The 21592-nt window shown below is 40.2% G+C and overlaps 1 protein-coding gene across 1 annotated transcript; it reads left to right on the top strand.

Annotated features, from left to right (window-relative positions):
- Positions 1 to 5211: 5211 nt before the first annotated feature.
- On the top strand, positions 5212 to 18342 carry TIGAR (TP53 induced glycolysis regulatory phosphatase). The gene is made up of 6 exons (XM_014959824.1): positions 5212 to 5225; positions 5517 to 5554; positions 7781 to 7902; positions 12771 to 12848; positions 16253 to 16363; positions 16864 to 18342. Exons 1-6 carry the CDS (start codon positions 5212 to 5214, stop codon positions 17320 to 17322), a joined length of 822 nt encoding a protein of 273 aa, XP_014815310.1. The 3' UTR covers positions 17323 to 18342.
- Positions 18343 to 21592: the final 3250 nt, after the last annotated feature.

The raw sequence follows: 21592 nt of genomic DNA, 5'->3' as shown, positions 1-21592 counted from the left end.
GTTTGTCCTATAAATATTGACTGCATTTGACCCACTGAAATTGGTTTTGGTTTATTAGAAAGTCTTCAAATACATCTTTTTGACAAGAGGCCGTGCTGTACTCTTACCTCATTTTTCATATTCTGCTGTCTCCTATTGGTATCTAATATAATACTGGTTTTGAACATTCACTGAAACTATTATGAGTCAAGAATTTTTTTTTGTTGTTGTTTATAATCTCTTTCAGTGGAGAAACAAGATACAACAAAGACAAGATACTGCAAGGTTAGTATCCGTTATTCTACTAGCTTGTTAGAGATGAAAAATTATTCCTCCCTGTGCAACAAGAAATCCTGTAACTGACAGCAACCAACTGTTGAATTGTGAAGTATTATTACAGAATAATATTGTAACCCTTAAGAGACTTTATTTGTAAGCCAGGGTGTTAGCTTGATAGCTTTTAGAGAACTACGAAGATTCCAAGTTGGTCTCCACAAATAGTCATGGATTTCTGGTATCAACAGGAGTATTAGAATAATTCCTTTTTTTTAAACAGGGGGGTAAAAGTTACATGTAATCAAATAAAGCGATAGCAGTACCTGTTATTAAGGATGTGAGAGTGTCCCATAGCACCGTGTTAAATCTCAGTAGGATGAAGTATGGGAAAAGATGAGAAGTGGGAGCTGCAGCTCTTGTGAAGAACCAGCCAGGTGTGCATTTGTACAACGGAACTGGTGAGGAGCTGCAGAAGGATGAATAAAGGTCATGTCTTAAAGGAGGTTATTGTCTTAAGAAGGTAATATGTCACTTGCTAAAAAAGCCGCTGGTAGAGCAAGGAAGAGTGAAAAATAAAGATTGTTTAAAAGCTCAAATGTTCAATCCCAGCTCTTTCTAAAGAGGCAGTCTTTAGACAAAACATTTAAAACCAGACTTCTCCTTAGTGGCTGCTGACTTGTATGCCTAGAACTGAAAATGCTGAGCTGCTTGGGTGTCTGTTGTACTGAAAATGCTGAGCTGCTTGGGTGTCTGTAGAAAGAAGACTGAGGCTCACCGCTACAAGGAACCTAGTGGGGTTGTACTCTGAATAAATAAACTTTAGACAATTCAACGTGCTGTGAGAAAGCATCGTACTTCCAGATTTTCCTACCTCTGTTTTGACATTGCAGTTTACAGTTCTTGCAGCATGGCTTTGTGTTCATAACAAAGTGATTAACGAATATTCCCCTGGGTTATGTTCTTAAAAGTACCGATGATGTCTTTTAAATTCCTCACCCTCTGTGTCAAATGACATGCAGTAGGTTCCTCTCCCCTCTCCAGTGTAGAAAGTGAACATTGCCTTGTGTTTCGAGAGGTGTAAAACCTGTAAGAGCATGGTGGGGCCTGACATCTCACATGGCTGAATTACAGACGAGGTGCTTAGAACTCAAGTTCTGGACTATTTTTCTGTCTTTTGCAATTGGAAGCATATGATGATTGTGTATTTGCTTGGTGAAGATTGTTTTTGTCCTTGTTTTGGATCTGATTAGAATTGCACGCTCTGTGCTTTGACTTCCTACAAAAGTGGAATAGGTGCTACGAGTAGGGACATAGCAATTTGTCACAGGTTTGTCCCTCTGCCACTGTTCCTGGTTCTCCTGCAGGCTCTTGGAGCTGTGACAGGAGCACACCTACTTCATTTGAGTTGGGTTACCAAAGTGCTGGTTCTCCTAACCCTGTCCTAGAGCTCTGTGGCCAGTTAGTTTCACAGCCCACTCTGTCTGACAACAATTTTTGGAAGGTTTGCTGCTTTTCAGCTAGGTTTGTTCCATCAGCATGCTCGCTGTGCAGCTGCATGAGCATTAGCGTCAGTGTGCAAGGGGGAGTAGGGGAGAGGAAAGGACGACAGCAGATTGTTGGTTACATCAGCTGTAAAATTCTTGTGAAACTGTGTCTTTGGCAAAGAATGTGTGCTGCTTTCCGCATTACACAGAATCCCCTCTTGTTGCCTCATTTCTTCAAGGCATTGTCAGCATTAGGGAATGGGGAGGAGCAGGCATTTTGATAGTTGTCAGGACTTGACTCTCCTGATGTGCATGTTTTTTCCATATATGTATTTTAGTATCAACAACAGTATCTTAGTTGTATTGTCTTATTCCTTATTTGCGACCAACAACATTGTTTATAGAGTTTCAGTTGTGGGATTCCTCTTGCAGGAAACCTACTAGTGACCATTCTAAAAAGGACAAGTGATTTGAAATGACTACTCACGTTTAGAAAATGTAGACCTCTTTTTTTTATGTTTACATTTGTTATATATATACATTACTATAAATATAATCAATAATGATTCTTCTGTCTTCCTAGCCTGTACTACCTTTTTCCATACAATTTGTGTGACTGAGATCTTAGGGAAGATCAGAAGAACAGCAGATTTTACTAAGGGTTGACTTTACTGAAGGAGAAGCATTTTATTATGACTGAGCAGGTTCTTTATTGCTGCCATGCTTGTTCTGCTGCTTAATGATCTAAAATTTGCATGTCTTAACGTTGATGGGTTTTTATTTTGTAGGTCAAGGAGTGGATGAGCCGCTCTCGGCAACTGGTTTCAGACAAGCAGATGCTGCTGGTTTATTTCTCAGTAATGTAAAGTTTACTCATGTCTTTTCAAGTGACCTTCTTCGAGCAAAGCAGGCAAGTACTTCTTGAGGAATATAAATATTAGCTTCAGAATTTGGCATTTAATTGCTATTGATGATGCAAAAATAATACAGTGATGGAGAGCCCAAAAGCTATTTTGATGGACTTGGAAACTGCAGTTTGAGTTGTGTAGATTTCAAGAAGGTCTCTATGAGTAAGGAAATTTCAGTGAAAATAGCTCAGTTAAGTGATGAAGGCCACCTTGCTTTGCAGGATGTCATGTGGTGTTATTATTACGGTTTTGCTATTATTTTATATGTGCAGAGGTTCTTGTTAAAGGGACTTAGAGGTAACACTGACTGAAGTCAGTGTTTCTTTGAAGAAACAAAACAGATTTGCTGTGATATTGTTGTACTGTCTTGTGCATTGTGGCAGTGTGCTGTGTTTTTCTGAGGAATGCAGGTCATCCCCATCCCTGGAAGTGTTCAAGGCCAGGCTGGGTGGGGTTTTGAGAAACCTGGTTTGGTGGGGTTGGGGGCAGGGGGGTTGGAACTTGATGATCTTTAAGGTCCCTTCCAACTCTAACCATTCTGTGATTCTATGATACAGACAGGATCAAGTTGTGCTGTGAAGTCAGTACAAGAATCATTAAATATGCAGAGAGGTTGGATTTTGGCAGGAACATAATATCATGCCTCTCACTTCGATGCACTGTTTTAATAGGCTAATTAAAGAGGAAAAACGTCCTTTGCTGACTAGGGTTACATGTGATTTTGGGTGCAAGATTACAAAATACTCAAAAAATTAGGGTAATGGAACTTTTAAAGGAAGAGGCATAGATCACCTGTTCTAGGAACCTCATGTCTCCTGTGGAAGCCCTGCCTTTAATTTTTTCTTCTGTTACTGATGCTGTGATTTCAGGAGATGCGTAGACTTCATGTGATTGAAACTACTAAGCTATTCTTGATAGCCCTGGTGGCTGCTTGGTTTTTGTTCTGTTGTCCTGCTACAAAAGTCTGTGAAGCCTTGCTGTAAACCAGATCAGCAAAACGTAGCAGAAATCCCCTTTTTCTCTTCAAGCATAAGTCATCAACATTGATCATCAGTTTTGCAGGATGTTTCCATAAACACTTCTAGCAGCACCACTTAGGCAGAAAAGAAACTGAAGAGGGAGGGAGGAGTGCAATAATTAGATATTTTTTAAATGCATAGTAACTGCCCTGGCAAGTCACTTCCTTTAAGTATGCGAATGGTGGTGATTACATTTAAAAACAATAGTGCTTTATAATGTTCATAAAACTGTCTGTGTTCTGTGCCTGCCTTAGGGGAATTGTTTTTGAATCCTCAGCCACTTAAGAGTGAGGTTGGTAATTTTTTTCCTTATATTAGAGACGGTCTTTTCCATGAGAAGCATTTGCACTCTCATAATGTAGAAGACAGACTTGAACTTGTCCTTTGCATAAAGGAAATGTGTTTTGCCGTTTGTTTGACAAGCTATCCAGACTTTGTGGAAGCATTTCCAAAGGTGTAAAGCTGCAGTTTCCATTTGCTTGGAACTCCCTTTTTTTTTTGGCAGCTGCAAATCTATGAAGAAGTGTCCTTTACTATGCTATCACTTCATAGCTCAAGTACGAGAGGAATGTACAAGTTCGCTTGCAAAATTTTTTTTTTTTTTTCCTCCTGATTTTCCTCCTGTTAAGAGTTAATCTCGACTTCCCTTAAAGACCTGGCTGTGCCAACTTGGTGCTCCAGTTGCAGCCTTGCTTTTGCATCAGCTGGAAAACGTGAGCCTGAAACCATTTGTTGAACTTGAAATCTTCAGGTGGTGCTGTTGCAGACACTCGGGAAGGTCCCAGATCATCCACCAGCTAATGGATGGGAGTTCATCCCTTAGAGTGTGCTTGCAGATGCTGTGCTATCTTAGCACCACTTGGAAAACCACACATTCTGCTCTCCCCTCACCTCCAACTGATGACCAGCAGGGTGGAGTTCATCCAGCCTGCTGCATTTTCCTGGAGAGGCTGGAAGGAGCTGTCAGGAAGCGGGAAGAACTTGAAGAATTAAATTGTTGCACCCTCTGCAGGAGGGAGGTCAAAGCATACTACAGTACACTGTTTTCTCTTAAAAGTACTGACCACCTGCTATCAGGGGCTCATCTTAAGGATGTCTGCCCAGAAGTGTTGATAGCACTCTGTATAAAAACTAAGCAACACACCATAGTACTACAAAAATCTAAGCCCGGGACATTTTAGTCAGTTGAGGAGTCTCAACAAAGTCACCGTGCTTAACTTTGTTCGTGTCAAGTTTAGTTGTTAGATTTTTCCCTCCTGAATAAATCTGTGCAGGGTATTAGTTGCTCTTCTCTTGATGTGCCAACAATTACAGTTTTCAAGATAGGATATTCCAGTTCCTGGAGAAGGTGATGTTTGTTCTCCTAGTTTTTCTACAGCTCTAGCTTTTTAATGCTGTGTTGCTTCAAGGTGCACAGTCTGCTCTGCTGGTGTCTTTGATGATCTTTTGAATTGCCTTCCCTTTAAAGCACAGACGTCCAATTGACTAGCACATGCGTTTCCTAGGAGGTCTCCGGAGTCTTCCTATCTCTTCTCTCTCTCCAGCATGGAGGTGGTGTTGTAATAGATAAATTATAATGCATTTACCACAAATTTAATAAATTACTTCCTCTTGTTCCACATAGGTTTGTCCTATAAATATTGACTGCATTTGACCCACTGAAATTGGTTTTGGTTTATTAGAAAGTCTTCAAATACATCTTTTTGACAAGAGGCCGTGCTGTACTCTTACCTCATTTTTCATATTCTGCTGTCTCCTATTGGTATCTAATATAATACTGGTTTTGAACATTCACTGAAACTATTATGAGTCAAGAATTTTTTTTTTTTGTTGTTTATAATCTCTTTCAGTGGAGAAACAAGATACAACAAAGACAAGATACTGCAAGGTTAGTATCCGTTATTCTACTAGCTTGTTAGAGATGAAAAATTATTCCTCCCTGTGCAACAAGAAATCCTGTAACTGACAGCAACCAACTGTTGAATTGTGAAGTATTATTACAGAATAATATTGTAACCCTTAAGAGACTTTATTTGTAAGCCAGGGTGTTAGCTTGATAGCTTTTAGAGAACTATGAAGATTCCAAGTTGGTCTCCACAAATAGTCATGGATTTCTGGTATCAACAGGAGTATTAGAATAATTCCTTTTTTTTAAACAGGGGGGTAAAAGTTACATGTAATCAAATAAAGCGATAGCAGTACCTGTTATTAAGGATGTGAGAGTGTCCCATAGCACCGTGTTAAATCTCAGTAGGATGAAGTATGGGAAAAGATGAGAAGTGGGAGCTGCAGCTCTTGTGAAGAACCAGCCAGGTGTGCATTTGTACAACGGAACTGGTGAGGAGCTGCAGAAGGATGAATAAAGGTCATGTCTTAAAGGAGGTTATTGTCTTAAGAAGGTAATATGTCACTTGCTAAAAAAGCCGCTGGTAGAGCAAGGAAGAGTGAAAAATAAAGATTGTTTAAAAGCTCAAATGTTCAATCCCAGCTCTTTCTAAAGAGGCAGTCTTTAGACAAAACATTTAAAACCAGACTTCTCCTTAGTGGCTGCTGACTTGTATGCCTAGAACTGAAAATGCTGAGCTGCTTGGGTGTCTGTTGTAAGACTGAGGCTCACCGCTACAAGGAACCTAGTGGGGTTGTACTCTGAATAAATAAACTTTAGACAATTCAACGTGCTGTGAGAAAGCATCGTACTTCCAGATTTTCCTACCTCTGTTTTGACATTGCAGTTTACAGTTCTTGCAGCATGGCTTTGTGTTCATAACAAAGTGATTAACGAATATTCCCCTGGGTTATGTTCTTAAAAGTACCGATGATGTCTTTTAAATTCCTCACCCTCTGTGTCAAATGACATGCAGTAGGTTCCTCTCCCCTCTCCAGTGTAGAAAGTGAACATTGCCTTGTGTTTCGAGAGGTGTAAAACCTGTAAGAGCATGGTGGGGCCTGACGTCTCGCATGGCTGAATTATAGACAAGGTGCTTAGAACTCAAGTTCTGGACTATTTTTCTGTCTTTTGCAATTGGAAGCATATGATGATTGTGTATTTGCTTGGTGAAGATTGTTTTTGTCCTTGTTTTGGATCTGATTAGAATTGCACGCTCTCTGCTTTGACTTCCTACAAAAGTGAAATAGGTGCTACGAGTAGGGACATAGCAATTTGTCACAGGTTTGTCCCTCTGCCACTGTTCCTGGTTCTCCTGCAGGCTCTTGGAGCTGTGACAGGAGCACACCTACTTCATTTGAGTTGGGTTACCAAAGTGCTGGTTCTCCTAACCCTGTCCTAGAGCTCTGTGGCCAGTTAGTTTCACAGCCCACTCTGTCTGACAACAATTTTTGGAAGGGTTGCTGCTTTTCAGCTAGGTTTGTTCCATCAGCATGCTCTCTCTGCAGCTGCATGAGCATTAGCGTCAGTGTGCAAGGGGGAGTAGGGGAGAGGAAAGGACGACAACAGATTGTTGGTTACATCAACTGTAAAATTCTTGTGAAACTGTGTCTTTGGCAAAGAGCGTGTGCTGCTTTCCGCATTACACAGAATCCCCTCTAATTGCCTCATTTCTTCAAGGCATTGTCAGCATTAGGGAATGGGGAGGAGCAGGCATTTTGATAGTTGTCAGGACTTGACTCTCCTGATGTGCATGTTTTTTCCATATATGTATTTTAGTATCAACAACAGTATCTTAGTTGTATTGTCTTATTCCTTATTTGCGACCAACAACATTGTTTATAGAGTTTCAGTTGTGGGATTCCTCTTGCAGGAAACCTACTAGTGACCATTCTAAAAAGGACAAGTGATTTGAAATGACTACTCACGTTTAGAAAATGTAGACCTCTTTTTTTTATGTTTACATTTGTTATATATATACATTACTATAAATATAATCAATAATGATTCTTCTGTCTTCCTAGCCTGTACTACCTTTTTCCATACAATTTGTGTGACTGAGATCTTAGGGAAGATCAGAAGAACAGCAGATTTTACTAAGGGTTGACTTTACTGAAGGAGAAGCATTTTATTATGACTGAGCAGGTTCTTTATTGCTGCCATGCTTGTTCTGCTGCTTAATGATCTAAAATTTGCATGTCTTAACGTTGATGGGTTTTTATTTTGTAGGTCAAGGAGTGGATGAGCCGCTCTCGGCAACTGGTTTCAGACAAGCAGATGCTGCTGGTTTATTTCTCAGTAATGTAAAGTTTACTCATGTCTTTTCAAGTGACCTTCTTCGAGCAAAGCAGGCAAGTACTTCTTGAGGAATATAAATATTAGCTTCAGAATTTGGCATTTAATTGCTATTGATGATGCAAAAATAATACAGTGATGGAGAGCCCAAAAGCTATTTTGATGGACTTGGAAACTGCAGTTTGAGTTGTGTAGATTTCAAGAAGGTCTCTATGAGTAAGGAAATTTCAGTGAAAATAGCTTAGTTAAGTGATGAAGGCCACCTTGCTTTGCAGGATGTCATGTGGTGTTATTATTACGGTTTTGCTATTATTTTATATGTGCATAGGTTCTTGTTAAAGGGACTTAGAGGTAACACTGACTGAAGTCAGTGTTTCTTTGAAGAAACAAAACAGATTTGCTGTGATATTGTTGTACTGTCTTGCGCATTGTGGCAGTGTGCTGTGTTTTTCTGAGGAATGCAGGTCATACCCATCCCTGGAAGTGTTCAAGGCCAGGCTGGGTGGGGTTTTGAGAAACCTGGTTTGGTGGGGTTGGGGGCAGGGGGGTTGGAACTTGATGATCTTTAAGGTCCCTTCCAACTCTAACCATTCTGTGATTCTATGATACAGACAGGATCAAGTTGTGCTGTGAAGTCAGTACAAGAATCATTAAATATGCAGAGAGGTTGGATTTTGGCAGGAACATAATATCATGCCTCTCACTTCGATGCACTGTTTTAATAGGCTAATTAAAGAGGAAAAACGTCCTTTGCTGACTAGGGTTACATGTGATTTTGGGTGCAAGATTACAAAATACTCAAAAAATTAGGGTAATGGAACTTTTAAAGGAAGAGGCATAGATCACCTGTTCTAGGAACCTCATGTCTCCTGTGGAAGCCCTGCCTTTAATTTTTTCTTCTGTTACTGATGCTGTGATTTCAGGAGATGCGTAGACTTCATGTGATTGAAACTACTAAGCTATTCTTGATAGCCCTGGTGGCTGCTTGGTTTTTGTTCTGTTGTCCTGCTACAAAAGTCTGTGAAGCCTTGCTGTAAACCAGATCAGCAAAACGTAGCAGAAATCCCCTTTTTCTCTTCAAGCATAAGTCATCAACATTGATCATCAGTTTTGCAGGATGTTTCCATAAACACTTCTAGCAGCACCACTTAGGCAGAAAAGAAACTGAAGAGGGAGGGAGGAGTGCAATAATTAGATATTTTTTAAATGCATAGTAACTGCCCTGGCAAGTCACTTCCTTTAAGTATGCGAATGGTGGTGATTACATTTAAAAACAATAGTGCTTTATAATGTTCATAAAACTGTCTGTGTTCTGTGCCTGCCTTAGGGGAATTGTTTTTGAATCCTCAGCCACTTAAGAGTGAGGTTGGTAATTTTTTTCCTTATATTAGAGACGGTCTTTTCCATGAGAAGCATTTGCACTCTCATAATGTAGAAGACAGACTTGAACTTGTCCTTTGCATAAAGGAAATGTGTTTTGCCGTTTGTTTGACAAGCTATCCAGACTTTGTGGAAGCATTTCCAAAGGTGTAAAGCTGCAGTTTCCATTTGCTTGGAACTCCCTTTTTTTTTTGGCAGCTGCAAATCTATGAAGAAGTGTCCTTTACTATGCTATCACTTCATAGCTCAAGTACGAGAGGAATGTACAAGTTCGCTTGCAAAAGAGGAAAAAATGGGTTTTAGAGAAACTGTTAATGGTAAACTTTATTTTTCCTTGCAGTGCTTCCCACCTCAGCTGTAGTCAGGACACGTACTGGTTACTGGAACCAGGAGTCCAGTGGTTCTTGGCTACTGCCCGTGGCTGACAATGAACATTCAAGCCTGAACAGGATAGGAGAAGACAGGAATGTGTGCAAAGAGAGCTGTAATAGCTGGGCAGGAATTCCCAGAGCTAAAGGAGATGCAAAATGGGGATGTATAGGAAATCATAGAATCATAGAATCATTGAGGTTGGAAGAGACCCTTGGGATCATCAAGTCCAACCATCTCCCCTACTCTACAAAGTCCTCCCCTACACCATATCCCTCAGTACCGCATCTAAACGGCCCTTAAACACATCCAGGGATGGGGACTCCCCCCCCTCCCTGGGCAGCCTGTTCCAATGCCCGACCACTCTTTCTGTGAAGAATTCCTTCCTAATGTTCAGTCTAAACCCACCCTGTTGGAGCTTGAAGCCGTTCCCTCTCGTTCTGTCACTAATTACCTGCGAGAAGAGACCAGCCCCAACCTCTCTACAGTGTCCTTTCAAGTAGCTGTAGAGAGTGATGAGGTCTCCCCTCAGCCTCCTCTTCCTCATACTGAACAGCCCCAGCTCCTTCAGCCGCTCCTCATATGATTTGTTCTCCAGGCCCTTCACTAGTTTCGTTGCCCTCCTCTGCACTCGCTCCAGCACCTCAATATCTCTCCTGTATTGAGGTGCCCAAAACTGGACACAACACTCGAGGTGTGGCCTCACCAGTGCCGAGTACAGGGGCATAATCACCTCCCTACTTCTGCTGGTCACACTATTTTTGATACAAGCCAGGATGCCATTGGCTTTCTTGCCCCCCTGGGCACACGGCCGGCTCATATTCAGCCGCTTGTTGATTAGAACCCCCAAGTCCTTTTCCTCCAGGCAGCTCCAGCCACACTTCCCCCAGCCTGTAGCGCTGCAGGGGGTTGTTGTGGCCCAAGTGCAGGACTTGGCACTTGCCCTTGTTGAAACTCATGCCATTGATCTTGGCCCAGTGATCCAATCTATCTAGGTCCCTCTGTAGGGCTTCCCTTTTCTCCTGGGAGTCAACACTCCTGCTTAACTTGGTATCATCTGCAAACTTGCTGATGATACACCCTATGTCCTTATCGAGATCGTCAATAAAGACGTTAAATAGAAATGGTCCCAGCACTGAGCCCTGAGGCACACCACTAGTGACCGGCCACCAGCTGGATTTGAATCCATTGAGCACCACTCTTTGGGACCTTCCAGTCAGCCAGTGCTTGATCCAACAGATCGTATGCTCGTCCAGGCCGTGTGAAGCCAGTTTTTTCCAGCAGATTTGTATGGGGGACAGTGTCAAATGCTTTTTGAAAATCCAGGTATACAATATCAACAGCCTTTCCCTCGTCCAATAATCTGGTTATCTTGTCATAGAAGGAGATCAAGTTGCAGAGCAAGGCTTTGCAGGGCAGCCTGTCTGAGCCGTAAGCCTAGGAGGGAGGGTCAAAGACTATCCCCAGAAAGTTGCAGTGTAGAGAGCAGGCAGACCCGCAATGTGAAAATAAAAAAAGACCAGTTGAGCAGACTGGGATGTGGTGTGAACAGTGCATAACTCCATAGGGCTTGTAAGTTTAACAGAGCATAACACCAAAGTCTGCAGGGGACTGCGGAGCCCGCTGTGAGATGCTTATGTCATTGGGACAAAAACTCTGCACTAGTGAAGATGGATTCAGGACTGGGACAGGCTGGGCCCTGAGAAGAATGAGGAAAAAAAAAAATCTTAGAGTCTTTTCTGTGTATAAAGTTGTAACCTTTCTGAAGCACCCTGCTGTTCTAGTAGTGGATGATGTAGGAATGGTGTGAGGAAGTTAATCTCAGTCAGAGCAGATTTTGGTTTCAACACAGTAAATGAAGCTTTGGTTTTTTTCTTACGCTTCAGGGTAGGAGTTAGTGCTTTGTTGTCTGTTCTACATACTGAACGAGGTATCAGTCCTGGAGGAATTTCAGGATATAATCATACTATGCTCCTCATATATACAGGGAAATTGGTTCAACTCTGTCTGAATTTTTATACTACTCTGACAGAAATTTAAAGTTGCCTTTCCTAAGCAATACATTAAATAGGTCATCAAATCTTGTTAATGCAACAAGGCTGCTTATTATTTGCCAAAATCCAAGGAGTCTTTTCAAAATAAGTTTTCTGAATGTCAATTCAGTTGGTTGTGGACATTTGCACAAGACTGTTATTACCAGTCAAAACTGTACAGGAACCTGGTACAGCCTTCACACTTTGGTGTGTAGAAGAGCAGGAGCAGAGTAGCTGTCCTTTAGTTCCCACTAGGGGCTGTAGCAGCCAGATGGCTGTATAATATCCAACACACTAGAGCCTGTATTAGGCAATAATTTTTTTTCCAAAGTGGTATGAGAATTTCCTCTTGATCCAGTTGTATTGCCCTCCCTGCACCCCCAAAATCACATGCTTCCTTGGAATCAAAAAAAGATACATAGCACAAAACTCAAGACATCCAGACTATTGTTAAAAGCAAACTAAAGCCCTTTGGATTTTCCCTCTCTTTCGGCCATGCAGTCAGAAGGCAGGTGTATACAATAAGCTAGATATTGCCCCTGCCCCCCCAAAGTGTATTGTCCAGTCTGTTTCTCCCTTACAACATCCAGGCTCACACTTCAGTATGTTGCCAGCAAACGCCCTCCTCTGCCTCTTAACTGCTTCAAGAATGTTTGATTTCTGAGGTGTGCATTAAGTAGCCACTTACCAAAAGGTAATTTCATTTGTTAGATGCCTTTTTTTCCCAGTTGGATTAATTGATGATCAGTTTTTAGGTACATACTGCTTGTGAGTCTGACCCATGCACTATGTGTGAAGAATGCTTCAGCATGGTTTGAGTTGGGAGTTGTGGTGTACTCAAGAGATGTGATTTTTATCCTGCTGCTGTATGTCTTGTTTTCAGGAGTGCTAAGTGTCTTCAACGGTTCTGGACTTAGAATTGTAAAAGAACTTTCAGAAGACAGCAGCTTTTCTGCTTTTCATGGCCTGGCAAAGGCCATATATCAAATTTGGATGGATGCTATTAGCTGAAAGACTTTATCTTCTTTGTTTGGGCCGTTGGGTACTACTGATGCGACTCACATTGGCTGTGGTGTTGTGAGATGGTCTAGCCATCCCATGAGAGAACAGCTCATTGACGTGACTCTGTATTCACTTTTTAGACTGCTGCCACAATTCTAGGAAAAAATAAGTTTTGCAAAGATTTGGAAATCAAGTATGATGCAAGACTTCGAGAGAGAGTAAGTGCCGAAAGAATTTGTTTTAATTTTGAACACTGAACAATTTGGAAATGTAACCTACTGCTGATGGATATGTTGGCTTATTAAATGGTAGATCTGAGAGTGGAGAGCACTGTTTGATGTGTTTTCAGTTGCTGAAAACTGAACTCTTCACATCAGGTACTGTAAATTGTTTGCAGAACTGTGAGGCAAAGCCAAAATGTAGTGATTAGCGCTGTAACTGTGATGCTGTAATGATTTAAGTGAGGTAAGATTTACACATAGAGGGAATTATCTTAAATGTAATAAAAAGCTTAGTTCTGTTTTCTAACCCCATAATGTAAAGTGTTAAAGATACTCCCTCTGCCTACCTTCTCTAGCCTGATGGCACAACTCACTGTTGGGTTTTTAGCTGTTTGTGCCTTTTTGTTTGCACAAAGACTACGGGAAAGCTTTCTGCTGCCTATGGAACAATCTACTTTCCTGATCAGCCTCTCTGCCTGACAACTGGCATAATTGTAGCTCCTGTCTGTTTTTAAGTATGTCTTGATCAGAGTAAACTCGGATACTGGCTGTTTCTGTCAATATGATGCTGTCACTGAGAGCGTCAGCTGAATTATACTTAAGGAAAGGCTACAAAACCAGAAGTGGGATGGCACACTGCCAGTGTCTTCAACGGTTCTGGACTTAGAATTGTGAAAGAACTTTCAGAAGATAGCAGCTTTTCTGCCTTTCATGGCCTGGCAAAGGCCATAGATCAAATTTGGATGGATGCTATTAGCTGAAAGACTTTATCTTCTTTGTTTGGGCCGTTGGGTACTACTGATGCGACTCACATTGGCTGTGGTGTTGTGAGATGGTCTAGCCATCCCATGAGAGAACAGCTCATTGACGTGACTCTGTATTCACTTTTTAGACTGCTGCCACAATTCTAGGAAAAAATAAGTTTTGCAAAGATTTGGAAATCAAGTATGATGCCAGACTTCGAGAGAGAGTAAGTGCCGAAAGAATTTGTTTTAATTTTGAACACTGAACAATTTGGAAATGTAACCTACTGCTGATGGATATGTTGGCTTATTAAATGGTAGATCTGAGAGTGGAGAGCACTGTTTGATGTGTTTTCAGTTGCTGAAAACTGAACTCTTCACATCAGGTACTGTAAATTGTTTGCAGAACTGTGAGGCAAAGCCAAAATGTAGTGATTAGCGCTGTAACTGTGATGCTGTAATGATTTAAGTGAGGTAAGATTTACACGTAGAGGGAATTAGCTTAAATGTAATAAAAAGCTTAGTTCTGTTTTCTAACCCCAAAATGTAAAGTGTTAAAGATACTCCCTCTGCCTACCTTCTCTAGCCTGATGGCACAACTCACTGTTGGGTTTTTAGCTGTTTGTGCCTTTTTGTTTGCACAAAGACTACGGGAAAGCTTTCTGCTGCCTATGGAACAATCTACTTTCCTGATCAGCCTCTCTGCCTGACAACTGGCATAATTGTAGCTCCTGTCTGTTTTTAAGTATGTCTTGATCAGAGTAAACTCGGATACTGGCTGTTTCTGTCAATATGATGCTGTCACTGAGAGTGTCAGCTGAATTGTACATAAGGAAAGGCAGACAAATAAGTGTTTAAGGAGCAGAACGTGATTGTAACACTTCCTATTTGGATCGCCTTTTTCTGTGAGAAATTCCAGTTCTTTCCCTGAAACCAGCAAGTTAAATACCTCCCAGTTTCTTTACTTGCTTTACCACCCAGTGTTTTTGAAAATATTACGGGTTGTTATATAGAATTTTAGAATGAACACTCTCAAGATTCTGTTACACTTCTTCCCCTTTCATGGCATTTGTGTGGATGTATAGAAATGCCAGTACGGTGTCTGCAGTCCACATGTTGTAAGTTACTACTCTGGATAATTGGAGCTAAGTTTGAATTGCATGAAAACAAGCAAAGTCCTATAAAAGAACATATGTTGTTGACTCTATTAAGAAAGTTTTATTTTCTCATATCTTGCTTTCGTGAGAGAAATCTGGAAAAATATTTATTATTAGGATTTCATTTTCAGCAGCTTCAGGCTACTTATTTCTTCATGTCTTTCTTACTGTTCTTAAATAGCCAATATTTTGCTTTACAGAAAGAGATTGGGAAGCTGAAATAAATGTGTCTCGGTACATTTAAATTCTGAAGAATGTAATTAATTAATTATTGTGGCAGCTAATTGCATACCCACAGCAAATGGATAGTGACACAGAAGTCAAAAAAGCCTCAGTAATGAGTATGTGTCTCTATCCTAGTTGTCAACATCTGGATTTCTGCAATGTGTGTGACTGAGTGTTTGACAGTATAGCATCAGCTGTTACTTTCTCAAAATACTCATCATAACTGTGGCATTTTCACTGTCTTCGAACGTTTTAAGAAAAGACCAAAGCTTTCCACTTGAATATATTTTTCGTCTGTTAGTGGTAGCAAAGTATTAATCTTCAAAGGGAGAAGTATTAATCTGTTTCACTGCTGTTAAAGTTGTGCTTTGGAAAGATCTTCAAGGTCAAAAGTGGTAATGCACGTACAACTATACCTATCTTGTAAAATACATTACAGATAATAAATATTATATTTTATAATGGGACTTCTAGTGATCCAGAATAACTATCTGGTATATATGTGCTCTGACTACTGTTTCCCATATGGGCTTTGCATTTGGAGGTCTCGGGAATAAGCATGTAATTGGAGATAATTGCATGTTCTCTGAGTCCATTAGCATATGTTCTCAAGATCTTTTTTGCTTGCTTTGTTTTCTGAAAACACTGTCCACATCAATAATGTATGCCCTGAAAAAATGGGGGAAAGCCTTACTGTTTATTTTTAATAGTAGACTATTTTTTGGCTATTTCTTTTTGGGTTTTTTTCAGAAATTCTGATTTTTAAAATGGACAACTCCTCTGTTGTGGAGATTTTGGAGGTCTGTAGAGAAAGTATTTGTTTCTCACTTGTGAAAGATAATTCCCTGTAGTCTTTCTGCAAATGAAAAATAAGTATTTATCCTCGTGTGAGCAGCTACATACAGAGGTGTTTGCAATGTAACCTCAGTTACAAAGACACTTGAATTTTTTATGCTGATAATGAGTGTCATAATGTAGAAAAAAAACCTCAAGGCAATTATCAGGCTGAAGGTAAAGTTTTGAATGTCAGTACTTTAACTGAGATGCTGCTCTTAAAGAATTTCTCTATCCAGCACGCATATATATGTACTTAAATAGCAGATATAAAGATAACTCCTCCCCCAGTATTGGAATAAAATGTCAAAGGTAGTTAAGCCTGCACGTTACACTTGTGAATCAAAGAAAACAAAGCTGTTAAGAGATGTTTGCATTGGAGGCAGTACTGGAGATGTGATATGTCTTGCTAAAGCCACTTTTTCTAACTCACCTCTTACAGAAATATGGTGTTGCAGAAGGAAGGCCCTTGACTGACCTCAAGGCTATGGCAAAGGCTGCTGGCCAGCAGTGTCCTTCATTCACACCTTCTGGAGGAGAAACACTGGATGAAGTATGGTATTTATTTCCTTGTGCTCTAGTTTCTAGGCTGTTTCATGAGTGCAGACGCAGCTTTTGCGTACTTAGGAATGTCTTATTGAGAGCTTAGTCCAAGCAAAGGTAGTTACTTTCCAGGCTAAAAACACTACTTGACCTGATTGCAGTGGCTGCCAAGTAGGGAATCTCTTTAGAAATGAAATATTGATTCCCTGTCCACGGCAGGAGGGTTGGAACTCAATGATCCTTAAGGTCCCTTCCAGTTCTAACCATTCTATGATTCTGAGATTGACTCCTCATGAAGCTCTGGTTTGCAGAAGAATGATGGCAGTTATTCTCAACCTTGGCTTTAGAAGGCAGAGGAGTTTTTACAGCACTCGGTAACTTTACCGTTGATTTCTGAGACTTGTCTCTGATAAAAGTTTGTGTTTAAACTGAAGTAATTATATCTCAGATTACTGAAAGCCGAAGTCTCACGCGTTCTTCACGATGTACCCTTCTGACCTTTCTCTCCAGGTAAGAGCACGTGCAAAGGATTTTTTTGAATTCCTGTGTCAGCTAGCTGTTGAGTTGGAACAGAAGGAAGACGACGGGCATGGTGCAGCAAGCAGAAGCTCAGGAACATCTGCAGAACAGTTCGTTTTCCCTTGGACAAACCACTGCAGTGAAGCAGAACTTAGCTCTGATAACAGTGGAGCTTCTAAAATGTTAGATGCCAATATATTAGTGGTGAGTCACGGAGCCTACATGAGGAGCTGGATTGGTTATTTTGTTTCAGATCTCAACTGTACTTTACCAACAAATTTAACAAAGTCTCAGTTGTCTTCTGTCAGTCCCAATACAGGAGTTAGTCACTTCACTGTAACGCTTGAAAGTGGAAATTTGTTAAAACCTGAAATCACATGTGTTTGTCTTAATCAGGACTCTCACTTGGTGGATGTGGGAGCTGAATGTGTAGCTTCAAAAGTGTTTTAAGAGTCTTTGTAGGGGAAGGGGGTTTAGATTAACATTATACTAAGCTTGGGAAGGGTATCTGTAGTAATTACTGAGATTGACTAGAGTTACAGAAACTGAACTGCAAAACTGAAGACATTCAATTGCTTACCGTCTTAAAATAACACAATTTGCATGGGCCTAGTGCCCACTATAAGTTGGCACTAGAGAAATAACACAAATGTTCTTTATGAACAGAAACATAATACTTCCAGTCACTTGCATATCTGCTGCTAGACTGCATATTTTTAAAAATATCTTCTTTTCATTAGCCCATAATTATTTTGGTTATATCCAGGTAAAAGAGTTGGGGCGGGGAGAGGAACAGTACCTCGAAGATGAGCTATACTGTATTCTTGTTTTATTACAAAATGCTATATTGTAATATTAAACATATATGTTGTTTTAAAATAACGTTTTTGAATGCAATAGTTTAACCTAAAAAGGAGCCTTGCCTAGTGGAAAAGGTTTGGTACAGAGTCAGGGGACCTGGCCCTGATATAAATAGCTGTGAGACGCTGGGCATTTCCATTTGTAAAAGGGGGATGATGATAAACCTACCTCGCAGGAATTGTTTTGTAAGAAACTTAGTGTTGTTGAGACCTCTGTTGAAGAGCACTGTACACAAACATAAAGTATTTATTTTTAACTGTAAGCAGGGTGAGGAGCTTCATGTGAACATAGTTAAAATAATAGTCTCCCTTCTGTAAATCTTATTGATAGGGTGAGCCATGCCCGACTTGAATCCTTTTCATCGATTGCAGGCCTACGCTTGATGGATGAGTATTTTTGCCTATAATTAGGCAGGTTTGATTGCTTGATGATTGCTTATAGTTGCTGTTAGTACTGCATTCTTACCCCACTGGGGTGTTTGTAGTGTTACTGTGTAAGCCTATCTGATTTATGTTATTTATAATAGTCACATACTTTTTCTTCGTTTGCATATTTTAAGCCTGTTTTAAAAAAAAAAAATTAAATTAAAGGCTTCTGAGTAGAACTCCATTTCATCTGCATTTCTTTTGAGGTGAAAATCTTATTATTACCCTATGAAGCTTTGCTCAGATCATATAATGTCCTTTTTTTTTTTTCTTCCTGAAATACTCCAGGCTGTTCTTTTACTGTGAAAAAGAGCCCTTTCAAGGGCTGTTGGATCAGTGCTATCCTGACTCTTACCTGGAAGAACCACTGATGTTAAATGGCTTGCAACTGCACAAAATTAACTGTTTGACTGAAGTTGTCATTCTTTGTAATTTTTAAAAATCCACTGCCCTATGTACTTTAAACTACTTGGCTTCTTTACCTTGAAGAAGCAGAGACTTGAATTTTGAGGAGGAAGTAGAGATCGCTGTTGGTTCCTTGAAGAGGTGGGTACCTCTAGGTAACTGCGGCCCTACTGAAAAAACAGCAACAGAATTATTTAAGCTAATTTTGGTGACTCTGCTTTTCCTCTTCCATTCCCCTGACTTGTTATTCAGTAGGAAAGTTCTCTCAATTCCTACCTGAACACAGAAAGGGGGTTTGCTCCTGTGTCCAGTATTAATACCGCTAAAGCACAGAGGATGAAGCGGGAGTGTTCAGCCCTGTGGTGGCCAGATAGTGTTCTCCAGAACCTGGAAACCAACCTAGGGCCTTTTACCTGCAGCAGGGCTTGTTTATCTAGCAAATATGAAATCTTCATAATATAGAATCCTGGGAAACTTAAGATTTCTCAATAACGTCAAACCAAGCTTTGGTCAAAATGGCTCTATTTCAAGGTTAATTTTATATAAGCAGCCTTTGTTCAAAACAAAGGTGTTCTGAGGCAAAGTGTTTCAGTGTTAATGAGAAGTAAAAATTTCTGAATTCAAATAGTCACATTAAAATGCTTAGAAAATTAGTAAATTGGTATTTTTTGGAGGAAGCCAGCCAAGTGGAAAAAGCCTTGGTAGCCAACTGTTACTAACATTATGCGTGATCACCAACCAAACAGTAAGTTTTTGTTTGTGAAATTTAAAAGGGTCTATTTCAGGACTTTAATTGAAAAGTGCCCATAGATTTTTATATTTTTTTTCCACAAATACAAGAATTCATTCTTAATATACTAAAGGAACTAAGGTGTCTACATGGGAATGTGGACTTTTGATCAGACTCCTCGAGCCTCTTGTGAAATGCGTCTTCCAAGAGGGCTCCTGAATACTGGATTGATGATCACAGCTGAAGAAGGTAGAAAAGTTTTAATTATGACTACTAACAGAGCTGATGGCAGAGGATGCGATGGGAGTTTGTTCTTAATTTGCCTGTCTCTGATAGTCCCTGTTTATTTCAGGCAGACTAATTACATAGCAGGAGACTATCCTGTTGGTGCTTTAAGTAGCTTAAACTTTTCTGTATTTGCTGTGTCCTGAGTTTTGTCAGTCTTTCCATTAATGCTTTTCGGAGCCAGAGTGACCAAGTTGAAAATGTGCATCCTTCATCAGCTAGAAAGTGAGTTGAGACGTAATATTTTCCTCCCTGAGTCACTAACTTCCATCAAGTATTTCAAAATACAGTAGTGATTTGTGTGTTTCCCTTAGTTTAAAGGGCTTCTCTTTCTTTTGTGCAGGTTTCTTCTTCCTTCTCTTTCTTTTCTTCAAGCAGGTTAATTTACATTTTGGTCCTGCTGATGAAGTAAATACCTTATGGGACCATCTACTTATTTGTTAAATGCTTTCCCATTTCTTGAGTAATACTCTTTCTGTAGGGATTTTTGACTCTTCCATCATAATATGCTTTACTTTCTTTAGTGTATTTGTAGCTGGTTAAAATTTAAGACCCATCCTAAGAAATGTGTCTTTATGATCTTTAAGTTACTGTCTTTAGTGTATTTGTAGCTGGTTAAAATTTATAGACCCATCCTAAGAAACCTGTCTTTATGATCTTTAAGTTACTGATAGCAAATTCTTTCATCTTGTGTTTTCTCTTACGCAGGGCCAGCAGCAGGGACAGTAGTGTCTAACTGTGAAAAATACCCAAGGGTGAAACCATTTGAGTTTTCTGAACATCTCCCATGTTAATGAAGTAACTTAGGAGCTGGGATCTCCTAATTAAGACTCTGTAAAGCACACTAAATGGGTGCAAATGCATCTGCCAGTGGCCGGGGAGGTATAAGCCATCACCCGTGTTCTGTAGTTGCCCTCTTGTATTTTTTCCCTCGGTATCCGCGCTTGACGTTGTTGGAGACAGGATACTGGCCTAGATGATTTTATAGCCTGCCCTAATATAGTTACCATTTTTATTTCACCTTTTTTTTTTTTGTATCTATGGTTCTTTACGCATTAAAAAGTTAATCATCAGTAATTTTGGAAACTTCTGAAGTTAATCGAAGGCCTTTTTTTTCCTTTAGGTCTGCGTATAGTACTGGTCTTCTCAAGTCTTTGAATCCACATTGAGATTAAATTTTTCTTTTTCCTCTTTTAATACAGTGACTCTTGTACGTTTGTCCAGCAGTTGGGATCATGGGAAAGGAGAGCTGCAGTTATAGATGGTTCTGTTAGGAATAGTAGCAGAACATAAATATTTGAGGGATTACTCAGTAGTGGGCAATGAATGTTTTGTCCTTCTGAAATGCCAGTCTCTAATTAGCAGCGGGAGACAAGGCCTTAACTACAGGGTGGATTTTCAGCAGTAGCTGCCAAGATGTGAGAGAGGTTGTTAAAGAGCAGATGGAGCTGTTTAACACGTTACCAGGATGCTAAGGATTTCAAGCAGTAAGAAAAAAGGTACCTTCCCTTTGAATACCTTCTTAGGAAAATAGTGCTGAAATAAATGTTAGAAACAGGTCAGCTTGCCCATATCTTGTCTCATATCTGCCCATATCTGTCCATGGGCAGATATGAGACAACCAAGCCTACTTTAAAATTATCTTTTAAACCGGTGAAGGTTAAAACAAAAGCTCTCTTGGCAGACTTTTTCAGCTGAACAACAGGAGAAGAAAAAGTGATTGTGGATCAAGATCAAGAGGAAACTCAGTCCCCTGCTTTCTCAGCTAACGTGGTCTTTTGCCGAGGAGTCCAGTGCTATTCTGCTCCCCCAAAAGGCGATGCTTCAAAAGGTAGGGGAGTTGTGACCTCCTTTGATAAAGTCGTGTTCAAACAGTGCTTTGCCAGGCTGGGCTCCATTTGGAAAAGGTGACAGGAGAGACAAAGAGGAATTGGAAGTTCCCGGCATGGTAGGATGCTTGTTCCTCAGTTTTGGCTCCACCAACATCATCTCCTGGCAGGTCTGCTAAATGTCT

Source organism: Calidris pugnax, unplaced genomic scaffold (assembly GCF_001431845.1).
Source record: "Calidris pugnax isolate Ruff unplaced genomic scaffold, ASM143184v1 scaffold373, whole genome shotgun sequence".
Taxonomy (NCBI): Eukaryota; Metazoa; Chordata; class Aves; order Charadriiformes; family Scolopacidae; genus Calidris; species Calidris pugnax.
The sequence above is the reverse complement of the archived record's forward strand: the minus strand, read 5'-3'. Positions and strand labels throughout refer to the sequence as shown.

What these genes read in the sequence shown, in the direction of transcription:
- TIGAR (XM_014959824.1), top strand. An exon ending in CAAAGACAAGATACTGCAAG is followed by an intron (nt 5,555 to 7,780) that starts GTTAGTATCCGT and finishes TTTATTTTGTAG; the next exon opens with GTCAAGGAGTGGATGAGCCG. An exon ending in GAGGAGAAACACTGGATGAA is followed by an intron (nt 16,364 to 16,863) that starts GTATGGTATTTA and finishes CTTTCTCTCCAG; the next exon opens with GTAAGAGCACGTGCAAAGGA.